The sequence below is a fragment of the Lacerta agilis genome, chromosome 10 (genome assembly GCF_009819535.1).
Source record: "Lacerta agilis isolate rLacAgi1 chromosome 10, rLacAgi1.pri, whole genome shotgun sequence".
NCBI classification, from domain to species: Eukaryota; Metazoa; Chordata; class Lepidosauria; order Squamata; family Lacertidae; genus Lacerta; species Lacerta agilis.
The window spans coordinates 58,799,501-58,822,731 of record NC_046321.1 but is presented as its reverse complement, the minus strand read 5'-3'; the positions used below and the strand labels follow the sequence as shown (position 1 = coordinate 58,822,731).

At 39.0% G+C, this 23,231-nt stretch overlaps 1 protein-coding gene across 6 annotated transcripts in view; it reads right to left on the bottom strand.

Annotated features, from left to right (window-relative positions):
* The window catches only part of BRD1 (bromodomain containing 1), a 40,791-nt gene that overhangs the window by 5,494 nt on the left and 12,066 nt on the right, over window positions 1-23,231 (bottom strand). The window contains exons 3-11 of one of the 6 annotated variants that reach the window (XM_033162789.1): window positions 22,505-22,661; window positions 22,085-22,216; window positions 20,757-20,885; window positions 19,615-19,927; window positions 17,033-17,290; window positions 15,070-15,558; window positions 5,033-5,168; window positions 4,278-4,345; window positions 533-642 (exon numbers count right to left, since the gene is read on the bottom strand). In XM_033162789.1, coding sequence (XP_033018680.1) covers window positions 533-642; window positions 4,278-4,345; window positions 5,033-5,168; window positions 15,070-15,558; window positions 17,033-17,290; window positions 19,615-19,927; window positions 20,757-20,885; window positions 22,085-22,216; window positions 22,505-22,661 — 1,792 coding nt within the window. Of the gene's footprint in view, window positions 1-496; window positions 643-4,217; window positions 4,346-5,032; window positions 5,169-9,977; window positions 10,176-15,069; window positions 15,559-17,032; window positions 17,291-19,614; window positions 19,928-20,756; window positions 20,886-22,084; window positions 22,217-22,504; window positions 22,662-23,231 lie in introns of those variants that run through there. The other 5 variants (XM_033162791.1, XM_033162788.1, XM_033162792.1 and 2 more) reach the window with 5 other exon arrangements.

The following is a 23,231-nucleotide window of genomic DNA, read 5'->3' as shown; positions in this document are numbered from 1 at the left end:
TCCCCATTCTCCTGATAGAGGTCATCATAAAGGGCGACCAAAACCATTTCTGTACCAAAACCAGGCATAAACGCTTATTGAAATGGATCTAAGATTTCCAGTATCAATTTATTCCAACTTGGTACAGAAAACCAGGTTTGCTTGTTGTTGTTTTTAAAAAAAATAAACGTATTGGAGAGTTGACATCTCCAAACATGGATATGAAGGGACATACATACATATGTGTGTATATGTGTGTCCCTTCATATCCATGTTTGGAGATGTCAACTCTCCAATGCTTTTTTTAAATAAACAAACAAAAAGCAAACCTGGTTTTCTGTTCCAAGTTGGAATAAATTGATATTAATGAGTATACTTCTAACATGAGCCAACATGACACTTACATGGAAACTGATTCTGAAAGCGTCAGAATATGACAACTACCACTTGCCATTTCATGAACTCAAAATGCATCCCATAATAAATTCTGCAACTGGAATAAAAAAGGTACGTTACTTCTAGTCACCTCTAATATAAATGACAAATAACTCACCAGTGCTGGATAGGAAGGATACCCACTGCATTTGGCCCACACAACTTTTAGAGGCTCAAGGACAGAATTGGAAGCATCCGTTGAAATCCACATGCTGCTGTGCCCAACTTCTAAAGGGGAAAAAGAGAGAGAGAGTAAATCAATAACGGCTAGAGTTGATGCAATGGTTGACACACTGAAAAGGTAAACTTTGAGTAGGGCATTAGCATGAAGCAGCTCCGATGTTGTTTGGGCAATTGTAACCAGCTGTTACATCTTTGCTCTTCTACTTGCTCAAGTCTTTGGTGTGGTGATAACCAGTCCATACCACATAGGTTTGGGAACAATACATTCCATGCAGAAAAGCGGCTATGTTGTCAACATCAATGTTGGAGGTGGCTCAATATAGTTACACATTGTTCATAGGCTGGTGGGGAGAACAGAGTAACATATTGACCGGTTTAACCAGTTAATATTATGCATGCAAGAGCCACAGATACGTTGAGATAAGATAATTTGTTGGCTGCGGCCTTTTAAGACTCTCGAGTGATCATTTCCACAAATTGATACTGGCAGTTCTGTGATTCTGATCTCCTGTTCTTTAGTGTAGACTTGAAGAAGAAAAATCAAATGGTAAGTCAACTAACTTTTAGTCACAGTAGAACCACTGAAATTAAGTTTAAGCCATGAACTTCAATAGGTCAACTCGGAGTAAAGGTTAGTTGAATAATAATGAAGCTTTTTACTATGAAACTCCTATACCCTGTTCACAAAAATCAGCATTCCTGCAAAGGACAGTAATTAGTTTTACATGGCATGGAAACAAGTAGGACTGAAATCACATCAGTTGTAAGGCCAGTCATGGTCCCACGTTAAGTCGGTTGAATCACATTCTGGAACTATAATAAGGAATCTGGAAATGGGGATGCAAGTTCTATGGCTTGATTAGGAACTTGACAGGGTAGAAAAGTCCATACTGAATTTGAGGTAGAAAAGCTATAAAATGGCTTGTTTTGAATGAGAAAAGTATTTGATGAACGACTAGCACTTTTAAACCATTTTTTTCTACCCATAGACATTGCTGGGGTTTCGTTTTATTTATATAAGGCATTTATTCCCCAACCCTTTTGCCAAAAAGACTCTTAAAGCAGCTTACAAAAAATTATAATTAGATGGTCCTTGCCCTCAGACTTGCAATTAAAAGGAGAGTGGAAGCGGGTGGGCTTTTTGGAAATATTTTTGTTTGTACTGCATCTTTTGCAAAACCTTTTTCTGCAATAGATCAAGGGGAATGCCTAAAAATAAAATAAAATAAATGCATTTTCTCGTCCAGTTTGCCTAAACTCGCACGAATGAGGAAATTTATGCACGTGCTCAGTATGAACTGGCGTTGCCCGGCAACAGCTTGAAAGGCAGCCCATTTTATGAGTCAGAGAAGTCTGCAAGTAAAGAAGGCTCTCCCACCACCCTGCCATTCTGTGCACACAGCAAACCCAACGTTCAAAAGAAGATCAACAGGAAGTGTGAGTGAAATTTGGTCAAATTATACCCCACCTCAGTTACATTCTATATGCCAGATTCCACACTGACACAACACATGGTTTTAATTTTTCAAAAGAATAGTTTATAAAGTGAACCAATGTAGGGCAAGGGTTAGTTTGATGGTTAAGGAATCCTCATCAGCCATGAAGGCTAAGGTACCACAGGGTTTTTGCAAGGATGAAATGGAAGTGGCAGAACTATGTACACTACCTCAAGCTCCTTGGAGGAAAGGAGGCATAGAAAATTATTTCAAGTTTATATGGTGGAACCTTGGCTCTCGAACGCCTTGGTACTCGAACATTTCGGCTCCTTAATGCCAAAAACCCAGAAGTAAGTGTTCCGGTTTTAAAATGTTTTTTCGGAAGCCGAACGTCCGATGCAGTTTTCAGCTATTGTTTCCGGGGCGCCTGCGCCAATCAGAAGCTGCACCTTGGCTTTCGAATGTTTCGGTAGTCGAACGTAATTCCAGAATGGATTATGTTCGAGAACCAAGGTACCACTGTAATATTAAATTACCAATACACAGTTCTCCTTTCCACCGTTATAACTAGAAATGGAGGCAGGTGTATGTTGTGTTTTAATCGTATCAAATGACTAGACTTCTCGACAACTCAGTTCCACGCAGGCTCTTCGGGAGCATCTCAGCTAAGTCTAACAGACTTGAGGCACTTACAGACTAAACTCCAGAAAAGCTGAAATATGGTTCAGGGTATAATGATGGTATAAGTTTATGCCCAGGATCTTGTTCCACACAGTGTTGTGAATTATACACAGAGTTTCTGAGCAGGTAATTTATTAAGAGGCCAAAGCACTCAAATATAGTACTATACCTATAAGCAGAAGTTTAAAACGGACAATGGCCATTTTGTGGCGGAAGGCAAACCCTGGTTGTGTGTGTCTGTGTGCGTGTCAACTCCTCCCCCCCCCCACTTAAACAGTCCCTTCCAACTCTTATCATTTGTGCCAGTTGTGTAGTTGTAACATGGAAGGGTAACTTCGGTTGCATGTTAGCTTCAGCTGCATAGACCCCACATGTCTATTCCAGTGAACAGACAAATCTGGGAGTTAGGCTGATCCCTCCACAACGGAAAGCCTTTGAGGAGAGAGGTTATTACTCCTCTATTGCTATCCATACCAGGTCGCTCAACCTTTGCTACTGTGTCCTTTCTTCTAGCAGATCAAGATAATCGGGCGACAGCAAAAACTGCAAAAAATTTAGCAGGGGCAATTAGAATAAGATCTATTATTTGATCACTGATGTAAACCTCCAGAATGTATTTTGTATAGTTAAGTTTTTACCTCTATCTTCAGTACACTGTATTTTATTTTATTGCTACGGCTAGTGGCTGATGCAAATAAAGGTTTCTTCTGATTCTGAACTGCAAGCCATTCTGCTCCAAGGTGGCGGCGAAGCTTGAACTAACCACAGCATGGATCCCGTACCATACTGCCTCAATAATGTGTCTTGTTCTCAGCTGCGATTTCCTGGCATTTTGGAGCAGAGTCAACATGGAAAGCCCTGAACACAACATGCAAACTAAGAGTTCTTTGTTAATTGAATTTATTTGTTTAGTGACACCAGTGTGTTAAGGCAATATATTAACAGGGAAAATATAGTGCTCGAAGGGCTTACAGTTTATGTTAGATGGACAAGAAGTAACGAGGGCATGAACAAGAGACAACAGCTGAGGGAAAGCAGATGAGGTGAAGCGAGGATGGTGCAGGAAAGGCAATGCTAACCAAGCCTTGAGGTGGAGATGTGCTAAAGGGAATGGTTAAACAGTCATAAGGGACCAACTGCTATAATCACAAAGAGCAGAGCACAAGACAAGGAAAGAGGAGTTTAAAGGTGTAATGGGTGTTCAAAGCAGATCAATTTTAACGATGAATTTAAAAAAGGGTGCATAGGAGGAAAATATGGGTGGGAGAAGGTTTGTGTTTGTTATGTTCAACCTCAAAATGTCTGAGGCAGAGGAAATCAGAGATCGATTAGAAGGAGACACATCGGGGGTAGGTTGGAAAACCTAATAGGTAAAGTCTCACATTCATCTGGCCACAGAATTAGATGTCCTGGGAAGGCATCACCCTTCATTACTAGAGAGCAGGCAGGAGGAAACGCCAGATATTTGTTTTTATAAATACATAGCGTAAATGTATCAGTTACCAGCCGCAATTCTTGCTGCTTTTGCGTAGTTTCCATTTTCAATGCATGATATCAACTCACTTCGGTCTTCTAACGTGTGTCTTCGTATAAGCGCTGGTTTGCCTTTCCCACATTTTGGCAGGCTGAAACTAGAAACGTTTGAAGTGTCAGAAAACATCATAACAACAACAACAACAACAACAAGAAGAAGAAGAACAACAACAACAACAACAACAGCTTGCAGAAACACATGCACAACAACAGCAGCAGCAGCAGCTTGCAGAAACACATGAATCGTTATACTTCTTTACAAGGTTTCATGAACATGGCAATTTATATACCAGAAGTCTCTCACCCCAGTAATTAATATTACAGTGGTACCTTGCAAGACGAATGCCTCGCTAGACGAAAAACTCGCTAGACGAAAGGCATTCGCTAACGAAAGGGTGACTCGCAAGACGAATTTTCCTATGGCTGCGACTCGCAAAACGAAAACATTTTGAGTCTTTTCGTAAAGCCGCACTTCCGACCGTGATTTGCAAGACAAAATGTCTGCTATACGACAGCACTCGCGGAAAGAATTAATTTCGTCTTACGAGGCACCACTGTACTGTTGGACTGCCCACTTCTGAAATCCAGTGAAGATTCTTAGTTGAGGAAGGGAAATGGGGATTTTTACCACTTCCCTCACTGTTCCAGAGGGTCCTGCAAACCTCCAGAGAATATTTTCAAGAGGCACAGGGAAAATGACAAATTGTAGTACCTCTGCTTATGGGAAGTCTAGATCCAAATAATTATATTTTGAACCTTTGGGCTAATAACACCACATTTTTTACCTTGAATTACACAACAGGCTGTTACTTGAGGATATACTAGACTCTGATGCACAACGGCGACGAGGTTCAACTTTTCTCCCTGGAGTATCATTTAACTCCGACTCTTTACTGCCATCTCCAAAACCATTCGAAAGACCTGGCAGGTTAACAAGAGAAAAATACACATAATTTGGAAGTGGATTGTATTTTCATACATGTTTCAATATATACTTATGTGCATGTTTTAGTACCTCTGTTAAAAGAGCTGTAACATGTGCAAGAGGAACGAGATTAAACGTTAAATAGTTAAGAGAAACATGCAGAATGTGTAGACATCAGTGAAGATAGACGAGGTAAAATGAAGGGACTGATACTTGTTGCAAGATATATCAAAGTGCCGCTCCTAAAGTAATGCATGCAGAATGAAGTCTACGCAAACATACAAAAGACAGGTCTACATTTTCATTAAATATCTAAAAATTAAAAGAATGTGAGTTAATACAGTACTTAAAAACATCTGAGTTGCAAGTGACAGCAAACTCATTCTATTCCTCAAATGGTCAGAAGAAAATGGAGAATGGCTCTCTCCAACCTCCCAGCATCGCGAGGACCAGTCTGGTATCAAAGAGGCGACTGCTTACTTTCAACAGAGCTCTAGAAAATGCTAACACTGTCTGCACATATTCAAAACAAAATAAAATAAAAAATAAAATAAAATAAATTCCTTCCAGTAGCACCTTAGAGACCAACTAAGTTTGTTCTTGGTATGAGCTTTCGTGTGCATGCACACTTCTTCAGATACACTGAAACAGAAGTCACCAGACCCTTATACATAGTGAGAGAGTGGGGAGGGGTATTACTCAGAAGGGTGGTGGGAATGGGTGATTGGCTGATAGGTGTGGTAAACCTGTTGATGACTGTTAATGACTGCAATTGGTGACTTCTGTTTCAGTGTATCTGAAGAAGTGTGCATGCACACGAAAGCTCATACCAAGAACAAACTTAGTTGGTCTCTAAGGTGCTACTGGAAGGAATTTTTTTATTTTTTTATTTTATTTTGTTTTGACTATGGCAGACCAGCATGGCTACGTACCTGTAACTGCACATATTCAGTTTAGGATTCAAAACCTATGCACAGAAGCCTAACACAGCACTAAACTAGTCTAAAACAGCTTATCTGCCAAGTTTAAAATTTGATCTTCTCTTGTTTTAGAAACAGGAATGGTAGTGTCTCATATAGGAACAATAAATAAAACTGAAAGATGCTTCAATTGACCATGAATGAAAATTGTACGCAAGATTCAACAGATGCATAAAATATGTTGAGGACACACAGGTAACTCGCAACTTACGTACATTTTTACACTGCTGAAGACTGACTGGTTGAAATCCCATTAATTAAGAGCATGGAAGGCAGAAAGCTTTTTGTGCAGGGTTTCCCTGGGGCAAAAACAGCTTTTAAGCTCTCTGCCTGGCTCTGGGAGCCTCTTGCGAGATCTCAGAAGACTCCTGTGAGCCCAATAAGCAAGTCTGAGAGCTTAAAAGCTCTCTGCCTTGCTTGGGGGGGGGGGGGATGAGATCTGCTTGGTACACTGGCTACAGAAGGTAAGATGGCTTGCATGGAGGCATGGTTCCGCCAGTACACAAACACCTGTGGTGAACACGCAACACTAAAATTATGTTTCCTTGGAGTGTTTTAAATAACATGTTTCCAATCTTTCATTTTTCAAAAAACGAAACCTGCTCGAAGAAATAACTTTTCCTAAAACTGGTACCGTGTGATGAACAAGTCAGACACTAGTCGATCCAACAAGAAATGAACCTGCAGCAAAACAATCTGAAGACAACCAACTGCAATACAGAATGTAGGCAAATTTGCATTACAATTTCCCTATACCCACATACACTCCTTCTTGTCGTTCAGTTAGTCACTCTGCATTTTTACACCAGAATATACGGTTACAGAGAAATCAAAATGAGAAGCAGTCAACAAAAGCTTGTGTCGTGTCAGCTTTGACGGTTTCACGAAGCTTCCTTGTTTCATAACTGTTTTATATACGCATTTTACAAGGTGGAGGTGCATAGGCAAAGATTACAGCATTACTGACATTGTGCACAAATCTTACTGAAAAACTACTGTTAAGAAGAGCAGTTATAGGGCTGAAGCCCCATGCAAGTAAGATCTTCATCCTCCTCCAAAACTGGACAACATGAATTGGGGGGGGGGCAGGAATGCTAAATATAAGCTATATGTAAATGCAATAATATTTTCAAGTAATATGTACACACAACAGGGCTTGTAAGGGCCAGCATCATTTCTAGGAGACCAGAGGATCAAATGCTTAGAATTGAAACCAGTGTAATATTGCGTGCTGATCTGTTTTGTGAGCCAAATAGCAAAATGCAAACTGGAAAGACAATTTAAAACTTTTGTACACACACTTCTATATGAGCAGTTCAAGCACAGAAGTTCAAATACCATATCCAACCAAAGTCCATTCCTTACATCCCCACACTATTTCACAACTAAAGTGCTAATAAATTGCAGAAATATGTGTAAAACATACAGGGCTGGTTCAAGCATGACACAAAAATGTAGTCTAGCATTACAAAAATGAGCTGCAGCACGTCTTGCAGCTGTAAGCTAAACTATAGTTGTTATTGTTGTTGTTATTATTATTATAAAAAGCTTCCAGACTTCTCTTAGCCACTCTAGAGAAAAGCAAGGGGGAAGCACTCCAAGGTTTATTTGTGTAATGCTAAACCACAATCCACCATTAAATCCAAACACAGCCATAGAAGTATACAAAAAAGTAAATGATAATTTAGCAAGAACAGGGTGGAATCTACACATATAAAAATGCTGTGAAAATGTTTTTTCTTTAAAAAAAACTTTTTGAAAAATATATTGAATTTGCCATAGCTCACCATTGTCATCTAGTGTCACATTTGTATATTTCACTTTACAACACACACAAAACGTGTTATTTGCAGCACTATAGCTGAGTCCCAGGTGTTGCCAGAAACATATATAGTTGCATAAAACATTTTGGGCTGGCCTAACACAAACAATTTACCAAAAATAGAGAGTAACGAGGAAGAAGCACTTGGTAGCTGGATACTATCAATATCTCAAGCAATTTTAGAGACTCTGTTGGAGCAATGGTAAAATAGCTGAATCTGTTTTCATTTTCTTCTGCATTTGGAATGCTCTGTCAGATCCACACTGAAGTTTTCTGGAACCATTAGTACTCCACGGGAAGTTAACAAACCTATACAATGATCATTCTGTGTTTCTAAGTTTTCATTGGTTGTCCAAGTAACATTTTCCTAAGAACACACCATTCTATGCTACAGCTATTTTGAGTACATTCAGAAGAAAAGCAATGTTAGTCTGTTTCACAAGGAAGAGTGTGGCATTCTAGATGTTAACTGCCTATGAAATTTCATTGTTCATAGTCCATTTCAGATCCTTTGCACTTCTGATGAACAAGCTCTTGCCTACACAAGCTCATGCTGCAAGAAGCTAGTTAAGGGACAACAGAACAATTTCTAAGTAGTAAAGAACTCTTTGACTACTATTGATGAAGATGTTCTATATAACAACATGTACTTAAGATTTTCATACTGTGGAAGGAAAACCTTCCTTGCAAAAAATATCATTTTTAAATAGGTGAAGAGAGAAAGAGAGAATATATGAATTACTACTTGAGTGTAAGTTGAAGCAGATAAGCAACTGTCACAGTAGAAGTTACAACTACAACTACTCCTTGCTGTAACACAACTAACCATTTCATGGAAACACAGGATACACAAAACACTTAAAAAATCTATTTCATTATTTTGAAACTGAAGTTATACCCAATCTGTAAATACGGAGTCAAACTTATTGTGTCAAGAGTGTTTAAAATTTATGTAAAAAAGAAGCAGACCCGTGTCTACCAGATAAGAATTCTTGACTGGTCTCTGAAAAAAGTCAATGCAGTAGAAAGCAATCAGCTATGAAGAAATAGAAGGAAAAGGGCAGGATTTTATTTTTTTTTAATGAGGAATACTAAGTTTGGAAAGTAAACATAAGATACTGCATTTAGGAATTCAAAATCCCTTTGGTTTAGGAAGTTACAAAACACTTGCCTAATTCCCTCTCTGTATAGCGCAGGATTATAGGGACATGGGTGGCGCTGTGGGTTTAACCACAGAGCCTAGGGCTTGCCGGTCTGAAGGCCGGCAGTTCGAATCCCCACAACGGGGTGAGCTCCCGTTGCTCGGTCCCTACTCCTGCCAACCTAGCAGTTTGAAAGCACGTCAAAGTGCAAGTAGATAAATAAGTACCACTCCGGCGGGGAGGTAAACAGTGTTTCCGTGTGCTGCTCTGGTTCGCCAGAAGCGGCTTAGTCATGCTGGCCACATGACACGGAAGCTGTACGCCGGCTCCCTCGGCCAGTAAAGTGAGATGAGCGCCGCAACCCCAGAGTCGTCCGCGACTAGACCTAATGGTCAGGGGTCCCTTTACCTATAACGCAGGATTGGGCTTGCTGATCTAGGCAGTAATTGAGGGTGTCGGCTGACAAGTATTTTCAATAATCAATGAATGACACCACTATATAGACCCTTTTTGCTACCCAGTGCTAGTGCAAAATCATGTTCAATTACTATAGAGCCCTGTATTTTCTGCAACAAAATAAAGATGGAGAGAAATGTAGTTATTATATTTGGTGAATGTATTATGGAGTCTCTATCCTGGTCAAGGGAAGATTAGATTGGCTTGCAGAGGAATGGCGATGGAAAGGAACATTCTTAACCAATCAACCCACAAGGAGCATGTTTGAGGTAAGACTTCTGGGGATTGGTAAAACTGCGACCAATTTATGTCACATAAGATTGCAACATACAACTTCATAACTTACGGAGATGGGGAAATATACTGAATGAAGAGCATAGGTTCATATATATCAAAGACTTCCTCCAACAGGGTTCAAGATATTGATTTTGTTTTAAGGATGGCTGGTGTCTCCAACATGATCCAAAATAATTACTTGAAATGTAATTGTCTTTCTGCGTTCCAAAATGATCATTACATTGAATTCCAGTCCGTGTTCAGGATAATAGAAAATAATTAGGATCCAAATAGATAAATACTCAGCATATTAGTTAATATGAGAACCTGGAAGACAGTGAAAAAGCCATTTAGTCTCACTGAAAGGGAAAAGAGCTTTAATTAAATAAGCCCTCCTCCCAGCAGTATCCAGAGTAAGATTAGCAAAAACTATGCAAACTATCAATGTCTTCTACTAGTCATATTTAATGTAATATCTGAAAGTGGAAGACTGAAATATTCTCCACTTTGAATCAACTGTTCATTACGGAAAGCAGTAGCAGCAGAGAGCTTAGGGGCATTTTTAATAAGAGATACCATGAAAAGGGGCTGCATTTTTGCATAAATTCATTCCAATGAAAGAATCTGACAGATTAATTTTCCACCTATTTCTATATTTGGAGCATCAGTACATCTAAAGATGCTTCAACAGTATAGTAAGACATTAGCAGACAAAGCCCAAGAAAGTATCTTGTACATGTGAATTTAGGTGGCGTATTGCGATTTGCGAGTTAGCAGAAGCATATGCTAAGGGTCACAAGATGCCACTGAACTGGTTTTCAGCACTCAGGATTTTTTTAAAAGAGAATCGTAGGCTTAGGGTGAAGTAACTACTAAATTGTTTATTCCAAATTTTGCTTTTACCGTGTAGTTAAGCAGTTCAAAGAAAACAATATACACTGCAGTTAATTGCTGGATCCTAAGAATTCTATGCAGCATTTTAGAAATGTTTCCAGCTACTGTCAATTGTTCCATAAATAAGAAAACAGACCAGAGGGCATCATCAAGTTCCACAATTTCAGAAGTAAACTGAGGTTATTCTTTCCAAAACACTCTCACAATATTTCCTTAATAATTACATAACACATACAATTAAAGAAAGGATCTTACTTTTCCACATTAGAGATATAGCTATAGAATTGTCCTGCTTACATTATCAGTAAAGTACTGGAAACATCATTTTCAATATTTCTAACAAAAACAGGGTAAGATATTCTAGGATAGTTGATAGTCTATTAGTTTTTTCCTGCCAATTTTATACTTAAGTTAAACTCGAGTTTTGATCAACAGTTATGAGAACACTTAGAAAGAGCTTTTTTCTGCTAACAGATATCAAAGACTGCATGAACACTAGGGATCTAGAAAGACAGCTTTATGGAAGTTTTCTTAATAAGGCCAGCAGCAAGTCATTTGCACCCGCAATACACATTAGAAGAGTCTTGTAAGATGATTATTTGAAATAGTGTTGACACTCTGAAACAGCTTTATTTGACAAAAAAAACATACTGCACTGTGCCATCCTTCTACTCAAAGCACAACAGTATTTACAAAAGGTCTATTATAAAGTGCAAAGAAGAAACACTTGCCAATTACCTAATACTGCCTGAATATTTTAAGGGTTTACGAAGCTGGTTTAAAAAGAAGTTCTACATAAGAGAGGTGGGACAGAAACATACACAAATAATAATAATAAAGCTTTATAGCATTTTCTTCTTCTTTCCCTCAATTCAGCTGATACTATCAGGGGGAAAATTACTTCTGGTTTAGGATTATAAACTCACCCTGCTTTCTAGATTTTGTAGCTATTTAAAATAGGTGATATAAAACATTTGCCAGGAAACATATATTAGTTATTTGCCTATCCATTTTTTTAAATAAAAAAAAATCAACAGAAAAAAATGGAATTCTTATAAAAGGGGGATACCAACACTTTTCTCCCCCTGCTGCCTCTCAACTTTAGGGGCACTTTTGCTCTTTCATGTGTAGTAGTGAGGCGGGTGGGGGGAAAACAGCACTATGTGTATTCACGTGTTCATTGTGAAACTGCAACGGCACAATTGAAACTTCTCAGGAAAGCGTGAGGAGGCTGGGCAGGGAAGAGGAAGGAAGAGAGAAACGCACGGTTCCAATGGTAGGAAGGAAAGGGCATGATTCCTCGGATGTTGTCTTCGCAACCCAAGTTCCAGGCAACTGAGTCCAGGGATCAACAAGGCTTCTCGGGAACAAGACACCAATCGCTACCCTCAAGTCTAATTTCTGTTGCAGTTTTTGAGCAGGTAAGAAATAGCAGAAGTTCCTACCAAGCAAATCGTGACACTTCCACTATTTCTTAGTGCCGGCCCCCTTACCTCCACACAAATGCCTACCCTCCCAGGTCTTCTGTGAATGCCAGACGATGCAGGAGAGGGGATTGGTAGCAATTACATATGATAGCCGGCAAGTAAGCCAAGGAATGTTTGTGAACCACTGGCTGACGGTCTTGTGCCCTTCGGGACTTTGCTATAACCTCAGTAAAAAAGAGAAAATGTGTTCAGTAGGAAGATTCTGGACAAATATGGAGAAAGTGGAGGGGGGGCCTCCGCTATGAATTCATAATGAGCTGCAAGAAACAAACTAGCAAGTGGCACACTCTTGTTTTTGAAGTTCCTTAGGCGTGTAGAGGCATAATGCAATACAATGAGAACAAACAGACACAGGTAAACTTTGTTCAGATGGCATTCTAGACACAAGGAAAAATGAGCTCCACTTGTAAAATATTGACTTTAAAGCTAAATCAAGCAGCTACTAGATCAGGCTTCCTCAACCTCGGCACTCCAGATGTTTTTGGCCTACAACTCCCATCATCCCTAGCTAGCAGGACCAGTGGTCAGGGATGGTGGGAATTGAAGGCTCAAAATATCTGGAGGGCTGAGGTTGAGGAAGCCTGTACTAGATGCTACTACTTGCTAAAACAAGTCAGGCTAAGAACATGCTTCCGGTGGATATTCAGGTAAATGGGGTATGTATGTATGTATGTGTATAAATGAATAAGTAAATAAACACACATGGAAACATACAGAGGCACCAACTACAAATGACATTTCTCTCTCTGCACCAAATGCTAGTCAACACAGTTTGATTTGATATTTCCAGAAACTGCAATGAGAAATGGTGGGGGTGGAAACTCAAATATAGACTTTGTGAGTAAAAACAGTGCATGTGATAGTTGGGGCAGCCCATAAAACAGTTAGTCCTGTGACACATTCCCCAATGAGATGCAAAGCACAACTGTATGCATCCAGAACTAGTTAGCTGCACCTAAGTTGCACCGAGTTCTATGGGATCTAAGTTCCATTTCCTTCAACTGGACCCAAGTAAGACTAACTTGCTCTGGATTTAAACCCATATTTTATACCTGCAGTATTCTCTGAACAATTAATACCTGAAAACGTATGCCAACCGCAGCCTCTTCAACTGAACTCCTGGCCACAGAAAAGAAAAAAAATATGGAAGCAGAACAGTAGAGAGGAAAGCAATCTTGTTAGCTAATTTAGAGAGATAATTAGCTGAAGTCAACAAGTTTACTGAATGGGTGACTTATCCCGAAAATCTGGTTTGCTACTACAGGTATTAGAAACACAGCGCTCAACAGAACAGCTCTTTACTGTGAATCAGGTCTGATGGCTTGAACCACTAAAATAAACACCATTCACCAAGCTACTTTGTGCTTTTGCTGTTTCATGCAAAAAGTAAAAGTGTAAATCACCACTATTTTCTACATTGCCAACAAAAAATGTCAGGCAATTATGCTTAAAACAACAAGCTGCTCAAATGCTTGAAACGTTGACATTAACAGCAGCATGTCACAATCAAGTGTGTTTGTGTATTTTGTATCGCCAAACTGATCCTTTTAAAATGATACACATTTTCAATGACACAGTGCAGATACAACATTCCCTCTGGTCTGACCATGGTTAAGAGATTGGCCGTGTGTTACAGACTCAAAAATCGTCCTTTCCTGCTCCCGCACAATCTTTGTCACAGGAAGAAAGGAGATGGACAGGAAAACCATGTGGTTTGCCACGCCAGGCTAGCACAGCAAACAGGTCCAGATTGTAACTTACCAACAGCAAGGCTGCCTTTTTCATTCAGTGAATCCTTTGCTGGTTCAGCCCCACTTCCTCCCTGCCTTCCCAGACACCCAACATGGGGGGGGGGGGGCTTTATACTAGATACTACCAGTAACAGCTTCCATATAACCACTGTTCAGGCACGTGAATAAAGAAGAGCTCCGCAGGGGCTCCGCTTCCTGCCAGCAAAGCCCAGGCACAGTTGGGTAGGGGGGAACACCACTTCTTCATCCAAACCCTGGCCAGGGTGGCAGAGTAGGGATTTGGTTTGCTTTGTAAGAACCTATCACTCAAAAAATAATAATTCATAACACTAATAAAACTTTATTAATCTCATCCATAACTTTAAGGATTTGCTTTGAGGTGTCTTTTTTGAAACACACACAAACTGTAACATAGGACTGGATCCAAAGGGGCACTCCCGGTGCTAGAGCACTAAAAGAAAACCGTGACGCTTAATCCTGGCAAGCAACATACACAGCTGCTTGGATCCAACGCATAAAACTGGGGGGGACAGGACTACATTTTATACTCAATACAGGGCTGCTTCTGGGAATGGCACAACAGAGCTATTTGGGGGGATTCCAATTTAAGAAAATGGGGGGAGATGGCCCCCATGTATAAGACGCCCCCCAATTTTGGACATTACTTTTTAGGGGGGAAACCTAGTCTTATACATGGAAAAATACAGTAATTCCTAAAGTTGACCTTTAACAGAATCGATCTATATTATTCTCATGATTAGACACAAAGGTACCCATATAAAAGCTGGCTAACTAGGCTGCAAGCGTTAAAATTCATTAGTGGAGAAGGGTTGAAGGAAGATCTAACATTCAATTTAATTTAAAAGAAGAGCAGATCACAGCAGTAAAGAAAAAGAAAAACAACCACCCCTGAATATGAAGTTAGACAACATGGATAAAACAAATTAATCAGATGTCAGAAGATAACAGGCGTCTAAAAATAAAGGTGTACATTTATATTGTCAATTTAATGCGGGCTTTTTAAATCAAAGGAATCAATAATTATTTATCCATGTTATCTTTGAAAAGAATATGGAAGCAAATGTTTACCTGTATCCAAACGCTTTACAGGGGACTCATCATCCACCTCAGAATCTCCACAAGCACTCCTTGATCTTTTCCTGGGCTGCAGTAGTGTCTCCAACCTTGGAAGGACTACAGACAAAAAGGTTTTGGTCCCTAGCTGTGGAGAAGTTGGCTGGGTTTCAGTGTTCTTTGCAGACTTTGGGGGGCTTACACTTTTCGATTTGCAGAAGAGAACAGAAGTACGTCTGTTTACATCAGTTGATGACTCAGCTACTGCAGAAACGGTCGACTCACTGAGATTACTGTCAAGTAAGTGTTCTGGAGTGTGTCCATTTATTTCTTTCTGAATGGAAGTACTATACAATTCATTGTCAAATTTTACTCTTTTGTAAAGTTTATTCTGCTCTGGATTGAGTTCTACAGGTTTGAGGGTTGGTGGCTCTGAATTAGTCTCCGAGTTTGAAGGAAGAGGTAATGCATCTGATGGTTCAAGTTTAGGGGGAGATTTATCTCCTGAAAAAATTAATAAAGTTGGGTTTTTGAAAACTGATAGTTATAAGAGCTACTACATAAAACTTAGTATCAAATATGTAGCCCGCAATAATTATTGTTGTTTGATACAAAGTATAACACATAAACTTTAAACCAACTGTCCTAGTTAGTGCCTGGATTTAGGGGAATATGGTAAGTGTGGAAAAGACTGGCTCTAATCTTCAATGTATTTATTTCCTAGCAAGTCCCACTGGAACCAAAGGATTCACTCTTGCATTGTGGATTGAATCTTAAGAGTTCCAATTTATGCCAAAGTTTTAAGCCTCTAAAGTACTATTACCTTTCAAATTGCATAGCGTTTCATGACGTAAGCCGTTTATAAAAGTACTTAAAATGCAGTAAGCTGAATAATATATCCACCTTACCTGTTTAAACTTTTTCAGTTAAGTTTTTTTTAACTTTTGTAGTCTGAGAATTAATAGGGGGCTTTGAAAGCTTTTCTAAATTAATATATTATTAAGAATTGCAAAACAGCTTAGATTAACAGTTACCAGCTTCAATTCAGTAAAACTTGCACTTCTATCTTAATGGCAAAAACCCGATAGGAAATATCATAGGTTGGATCCAGACTTAAGTCATGCTTACAATGAACCCAACCCTAAGGATGACATTCGGCAGTGTACCTGACTGATCAGTGGACTGCTTACATGACATTGAATTTCACCCACTGACTATTTGGAGGATTTTTTTTTTAATAAAAAAAACCATTCCTTCTACCGATTCATCTTTCCCCTCACTATTTAGTTTAGCATCATTCTGACAACTGCCTTAAGGGTGCATCAGGAGCAATTTCCAATACAACATCAGGGAAAGAAACCAGCCGTTAATGAAAATATGAAGGCCCACTGCAACAAATGCAACATTCTATGTAATGCAAAAACTGGATAATCACTTGGAAACAGATAGGTGTAACAGTAAGCTTCTTTAGGCATATTAGATTATTCTCACCTCTTCAATCTACTCTTATTTTTCCCATTCCTATATGCTCCCTTTTAAACTGGATTATAGTGATTTCTAGCTTATCTGGAAAACAACTTATTTTACTGCTGCAAGAAACTGAGCAAGGATGCACAAATATGGATTTTCTGAAATCTCTTTATCCCTATGCAATCCTGCCAGCATCACTCTGATCTTATACATGTTTACTCAAAAGCAATTATTTGTAATTCATTTATTGTAGGATTAAGGTACTCTTGGAATCTGAGCAGAAAACATGAGAATAAAACCTTTTTTTTAAAAAAAAAACCACCTCTGATTACAGTATATACTAACCAAATTAAGTTTAGATTCCTAAATTGTATTTAGAACCTACGATAGTATACAGAAGTGCAGGGCTTTTGATAACACTAAGTAATTTCTTATCCCCTTTCACTCAAAGACTGTGGAAATTTCTATCAACCTTTTATTAATATTGGCTTAAATTAATAGATCTTACCTTCTTCGCCTTCTTGTTCTAATACTGCATTTTCTTCTTCAAAACTTCCAATACCTGATTCAATCTGAGAGGGCTGATGATGTTGCTGGCTTATCTTGATGCGAATCATGTTAATTTCTTTCTTTAAAAGCTTTGCTCGCTTACTCCTAGAACCACTGGATTTCATTGCACAGGTGAGATCAAGTTTTTCTAGTAACTCTTTCAGCTGCTCTTCCAAAGACATGTGCACTCGGTTAGCAGGATTCAGCAACCTATCCACTGAAGTTAAAAACATAGGCATTTGAACAGTGCTTTCCCCCGCTATAGCATTAAGAGCACAGCTAAAACAGTGCGACACTGGTGCAGCAGAAACACTTCATAAATTGTAGGTTTCTGTTCTCCCACTGCAGCTGGTATTGTCCCAACAGCAGATTTCACTAAAATCATTAAAACATCCCTAGGAAATCTCCAGGATTTCTCGTTCCTCATGCAAAGCAGATGTTCCAAAGTACAGTCGTACCTTGGTTCTGGAACTGAATCTGTTCTGGAAGTCCGTTCGACTTCAAAAACCATGGGGCGGCTTCTGATTGGCTGCAGGAGCTTCCTGCACTCAATTGGAAGCTGCAGAAGCAGCAGTCGGATGTTTGGGTTCCAAAGAACGTTTGCAAACTGGGACACTCAATTCTGGGTTTGCGGCATTCGGGCGCTAATACGTACAAGCACCTAGGCATTCGACAACCAAGGTGCGACTGTACTAACTTTGCATGCCAAAGGACCCAGGTTTAATCACTGGCATCTCCACTTGAAAAGACCCTCAATAGCAGGGCTGGGCAAAACCAACGCCTGAAACCCGAGAGCTACATCTAATCACAATGAATAATACTGAGCAAAATGAGCCAATGGTATGATTCAAGATGACAGTGTCAAATATTCAATGCTAAGACTGTCCTGGCAGCTCACAAGCTCTATTGATGATCTCATTCACTTTCCACATCCAGCCCCTCTGCAACATGAACTGAACATGAGTTTTATGTTCTGAAGGGCAGAAAAATGCCTTTATGAGTTATTCTACCAAACCTACTAATGTGTTTAGTCATCCAATCTGAAACGAATTATACATGTAAGCCTGTATACAGAATTTCCCTCCCTGTGAATTTCTCCACAGATTTAGCGACTCAAATTTACCTTGCACAGGTCATGAAACAGCACTGATACATTTGCTTTCTGCTATTCTTCCACTCTGCATTCCAGGGATTTGTAAAGACTGCTGCACTAGGAGTATGTGTTTTTGGATTGCTAAAAACTCCTTTACCATCCCTGAAATCTCATATGAATGTGTAAGAAGTGCTTTTTCTCAAATCTCACAGAATAATAATAAATGGATTACTATTGCACTACTGCTAGTTTACATACATGCCTTTGAAGCAAGGAAGAAGCCTACCACAGATTTAATTAACTCTCTCAATATATACATTAAAAATTGCTTCTGTGCATGCAGAAGCTGAAATCAAGATTCCTTTCTTTTCCTAGGAGGCCAGAATGATAATTATGATACAGGCAGGAATATAAATCTTATCAGGGTAGGAGTGAGTGGATGGGGAAATTATGCAAATTAATGGTAGAAACAGGAAGCTGTGGCAAAAGCAAATAGTACATGTTCTAGAAATTCACTATAAACAGGAAGACGAACATAACAGGCACTGTCAGTCAATCTGTGGAAGGAATCCAGAATGAAATGAGGAAAGTCCATTAACTCCTAGTTTAACCTTCCATGTGAAAATATTTTGCCTTCTTTCTATTCTAAATGATTTTTTTATTTTGCTTTATTATGCTCTTACAAGTCTTTTTTACTGCCCAACACTTTTTTTCCTATTACAACAGCTACATTCCAGAAGCACAGTCCACAAAACATGCAAATAAACAATAGGATTTCAGTATTTACTTTCCTAAGAGCAGTCCTCCCGTTTGAAATCACAAAATTATCTTTAATCTCACAAGATAAAAACAATTTGTGATAGGGCTTTCTACATTACAGCAATCCCCACGATGCCGCAAGTGCAGGCAATCCTTGCCATATCCCTAAAGCGCCTCACTTTGGTAGCAATTGCATATAATGCTAAGCCATGAAACTTCATTTATGAAACCACACTGCATAAGCTGCCTAACTTCACTCCTTTGTTCCTGGGAAAACCAATCACAAAGGTCCTAGCTTTTGTGTTTCGAACCTGAGATCATGGGGTTTTTTTGTTTTTGTTTTTTAAAAAAAACCGATAATGGCTAAACCAACAACAAACCATCATTTAAAGCTGGCTATAAATTGTGGCTTGTACTTAACGTTACATGCTGCGTTTGGACATAACATTAAACTTTCCACTTCATAGTTTCTTTCCATTTGTGAAAGGAGAGGAGTGACATAGGAATGCTTGGGTTGCACGCAGCTCATGCACAGTACATTTTAAGAAACCACGTTTCAGGGCTTAGTGCTATAGGCAAAGATGACCTTTGTGTGAGAAACACACCTTGCTTCAAGAATTCTGAACAGGAACTGACCAACTCAATAACCTGAAAATATTATATCAGCGTTCATTCTGATGCATCCTTACCATCTTCCCAGGTAAAAGGTGGAGGAGATTCAAGTTTAGGCCGTTCAGGTAAGTGCATTCCAGTTTCGTTATTATACCCAATTGCCTCCGCATCTCTTCTAGCTTGTCGCAGAACAATACCTCCTTGATCTCTTAACCGCACAGCAGCTCTATAGAATATTGTATCTTTTGCATTGTATTTCATACAGTTTTCAATGATAAGGTTAAAATCTTCTTCAAACTCGTTGAGATTTTTATAAGCTTGGGCATCCAACCGTTTTCTCATAGTAGAAAAATCCATGGGATGTTTAATATGATCCAAATAATCTGGAACCTGCAAGTACATTTAAAAAAAAATTATTCTTTGCTCTTTGATGCAGAAATCTAAATATACTATATACTATACCATATTAACAGAAGGCAAAAATATACTATAGTTTATTAACAGAAGGCAAAAATTACTTACTTTCTTCCTAAAAATATTGAATCAATGAGATACAATGAAATGTATAAATGTTTATGTTTGTTACCTTGATAATTTGAAGCTTTGCACTTTCCAAACCACTGTTCCCTTAATTTACTTTTAAAGGCAACCTTTATTTTAAAGTGACCTGGGCACAGACAAATTAATTTTAATATTTAAGCTAGAAAATAATCTAAAGTACTCTTCTTTGTATGATTAAATGCTATCATCTGATTGAAGAATCAAATATTAGGGCTGGATTGAACTAAACAGTTGCACTAGCAAGAGCAGAAATCCTTGCACTAACAAATATTGGATTCCTTCTTTAATGTTTAATTTTAACAAAATAATTATTTTTATATTGTATGCTTTCACAAAACCTAGAAAATGAAGGTAGTAACATTTTATTGTCTGAAATTAAAGTATTTTATCCGTGTGCAAGTCTGGCGATATCAGAAAATTCTTTCTCTACCAGGTTCCACATCCTGCAGTGCATTTCCATGCTGATGGCAGAGGGGGACTTTCCTCCACTGGCAACTCCCTCGATTTCTATGCCGAGTGCAGAGGATGAATGGAGTCATCTGTCCATCCTCAGCCAGGTTACTCACTCGCCTGCATGAAATTCCATGACACCTATGGCTACCAAGCTAGGGCGTCAATACAAAACTGATCAATTGTATCAGAAATATTAAAGTTTCACCTCTTTAAGATTCACTGGTTGAGCAAATATGCGAGCAGAATCCTTTTCCTGTAGCTGGTCTAGAACTGACCGCAGTAGTACAGTAAATGGAGTTAGCTGAAGTTCCATGGCAACCTGTTCCACTTTGATCTATGCAATGGAAGAGAAACAGAGTCCATTTCATTCATGGATATGATTGCAGACTGCAATTATGAAAAACTGAATTTATCAATCCTAAGCAACTTTACTCAGAAATAAATTCCAACAAGTTTAATGGTGCTTACTCCGAGGTAAGGTAACACAGGACTGCAGTTTAATGTTACATGTGATGTATGTTCAATGTGCAGTAACACAGGAAGCAAATTGATTTCCCTGTATCTGGCAATGTTTACAGCTTAATTACAAAACCGTGTGTGCTTTTGGCAATACAACTAACATAGAGGCATAGGTAACGTTCAAGAGGAGAGTATACCAATGAAAACACGACACATAATCATGGTGCTCTTTCAAAGCTTGGAGCTTTCCCAGTTACGCCACGCTTCCAAGGTGCTCTAAGGCTGTTCCAAGTTGCACTGAAACATGCGCAAAGAACACCTACAGAGAAAGAAAGGGATCTTAAGACTGAGTCGTATTAGGAAATGTTGAAGGAGTTGGGTATGCTTAGCTTGGAGAAGAGACTTTTAAAAAAACAACATGACAGCCACAGTCAAATATTTGAAGATGGTGATCACATAAGTAACAGCAAATTTGTTTTTTGTTGCTCCAGAAGGCAGGACCCAAAAACAATGGGTTCAAATGACAGGGGGGGAGGGGGGGGACAGAATTAAACTAAACAACTTTCTGACAATGCAAGCTGCTTGACAGCAGAACAAAGAGTCTTGGCAGGTGGACTCTCATTCATTAAAGTGTTTTCATGCTGGATGGCCAGCCATCAGGGATGCAGTGCTATGAGCAAGCACAGTACAACTGCACGGAATCTCTGATCCCCAAAGCAATAAGATTGGGAAGAAGGTAGGATTCATGCACATTCACTTTGTGGGCACCCTAAGTGTTTCAGAAATGGCGCATGACACACGCTTAAGAACCCCCTGGAGATTAGACTTTGAGAAAGGGTTCTTCCTTGACAGTACACTGTGCTTCGGAGATGTCCTCCGCATAGTGTGATGTCAGATACAAGGGGATCTCACCCATCCCTCATTATGAGAAGAGCAGGTTTCTGGTAACCATAAATTCTGGCGGCTACCAAGGCCTTCCAAGATTTGTGGGTCCCAGAGTGTGTATCCTTTGAATCAATCCTGACTCGGCAACGTTTCCCTTCAAAATCCTAATAAATGAAATTACTCATATACCTGTTCTCTTTTTAACTTTTCTCGTTTTCGTATAAGTTCTATCAGCAGCCGTGCTCTCTCCAGATCATGACGGAGCCTTTGCCAGTACTTCAACTTCTCCTTTAAGGCTTGTGTTTCTTCATCATCTTCCCTCTTACGAAAGAAAAGTAATAGTTTCTATGTTATTCTGCTCTTAACTCTACAGCTAACAGTAGCTTCTAGCAAGCATTTCAAGAATAATTTTGAGTCCAACTAGGCAGTGAAGTTACTTACGATTCCAGATATACTATTTTTCTCTGGTAGAACAAAGATAGGAATTAAAATCTCATATTCGTTTTAAGTTAATACACAATTATACTGTCCTAGCTACCTATGCCATAGATTATCAATTCAAATCACACGAGCAGTTTAAATATGCTGGAAATTACAGAAGATACATACCTGTTGTGTGTTTCTTTGTGACTGCAAACTAGACTGCAGTCTTCTCAATAAAGGGACACCATTTCTGGACAACCTTTTAAGTAACCAGTAACTATGTACTCTTTCAACAAATTGCTTCTTTCGCTGAATAGCCACCTGATTCATAATTTTATTTAATCTAAAGCATAGGGGGAAAACGAACATATTATTTTTTGTAACTCAGCACTGTGTATTTTATGAGAATACTTCTGAATCAGAAATGTTGTTTTGAAATGATACCAACATTTACATGGGCTGGTATAAAAAGAACTTCAGGAAAGCCAGGTGTGTGTCCCCCCCCCCCTTTATTTTGGATGACACACCTATGTTACATCACAAACTTGTTTTGGAATTCCCCTTGATTTCAAAGTTTTACCATGCACTGGGGGTAGGGGACTGCTCTCCAAGAAACACTAACTGAAAATTCTTTTATGTACTTTGAGCTAGTCACACTTTTAGAACCAGGGTATTATAAACAGTTACATAAATCTTTAAAAACCTGATATAGCTAGAATGTTATTTCCACCTGTTATTTCCTAGTGGAATGTTTCACAATAAAGACCAAAAAAGAAAAGAAAGAGCCTGAACTACACACATACCCTAAGACCTTTGACAAATCAAAACATATTCATTGAAACTTTCTTTGATTAAATTATTTAACTGTTTTGCTACTGAAGTTGTGTAGTGAAGCCTGGGAAGCAAGTTATAG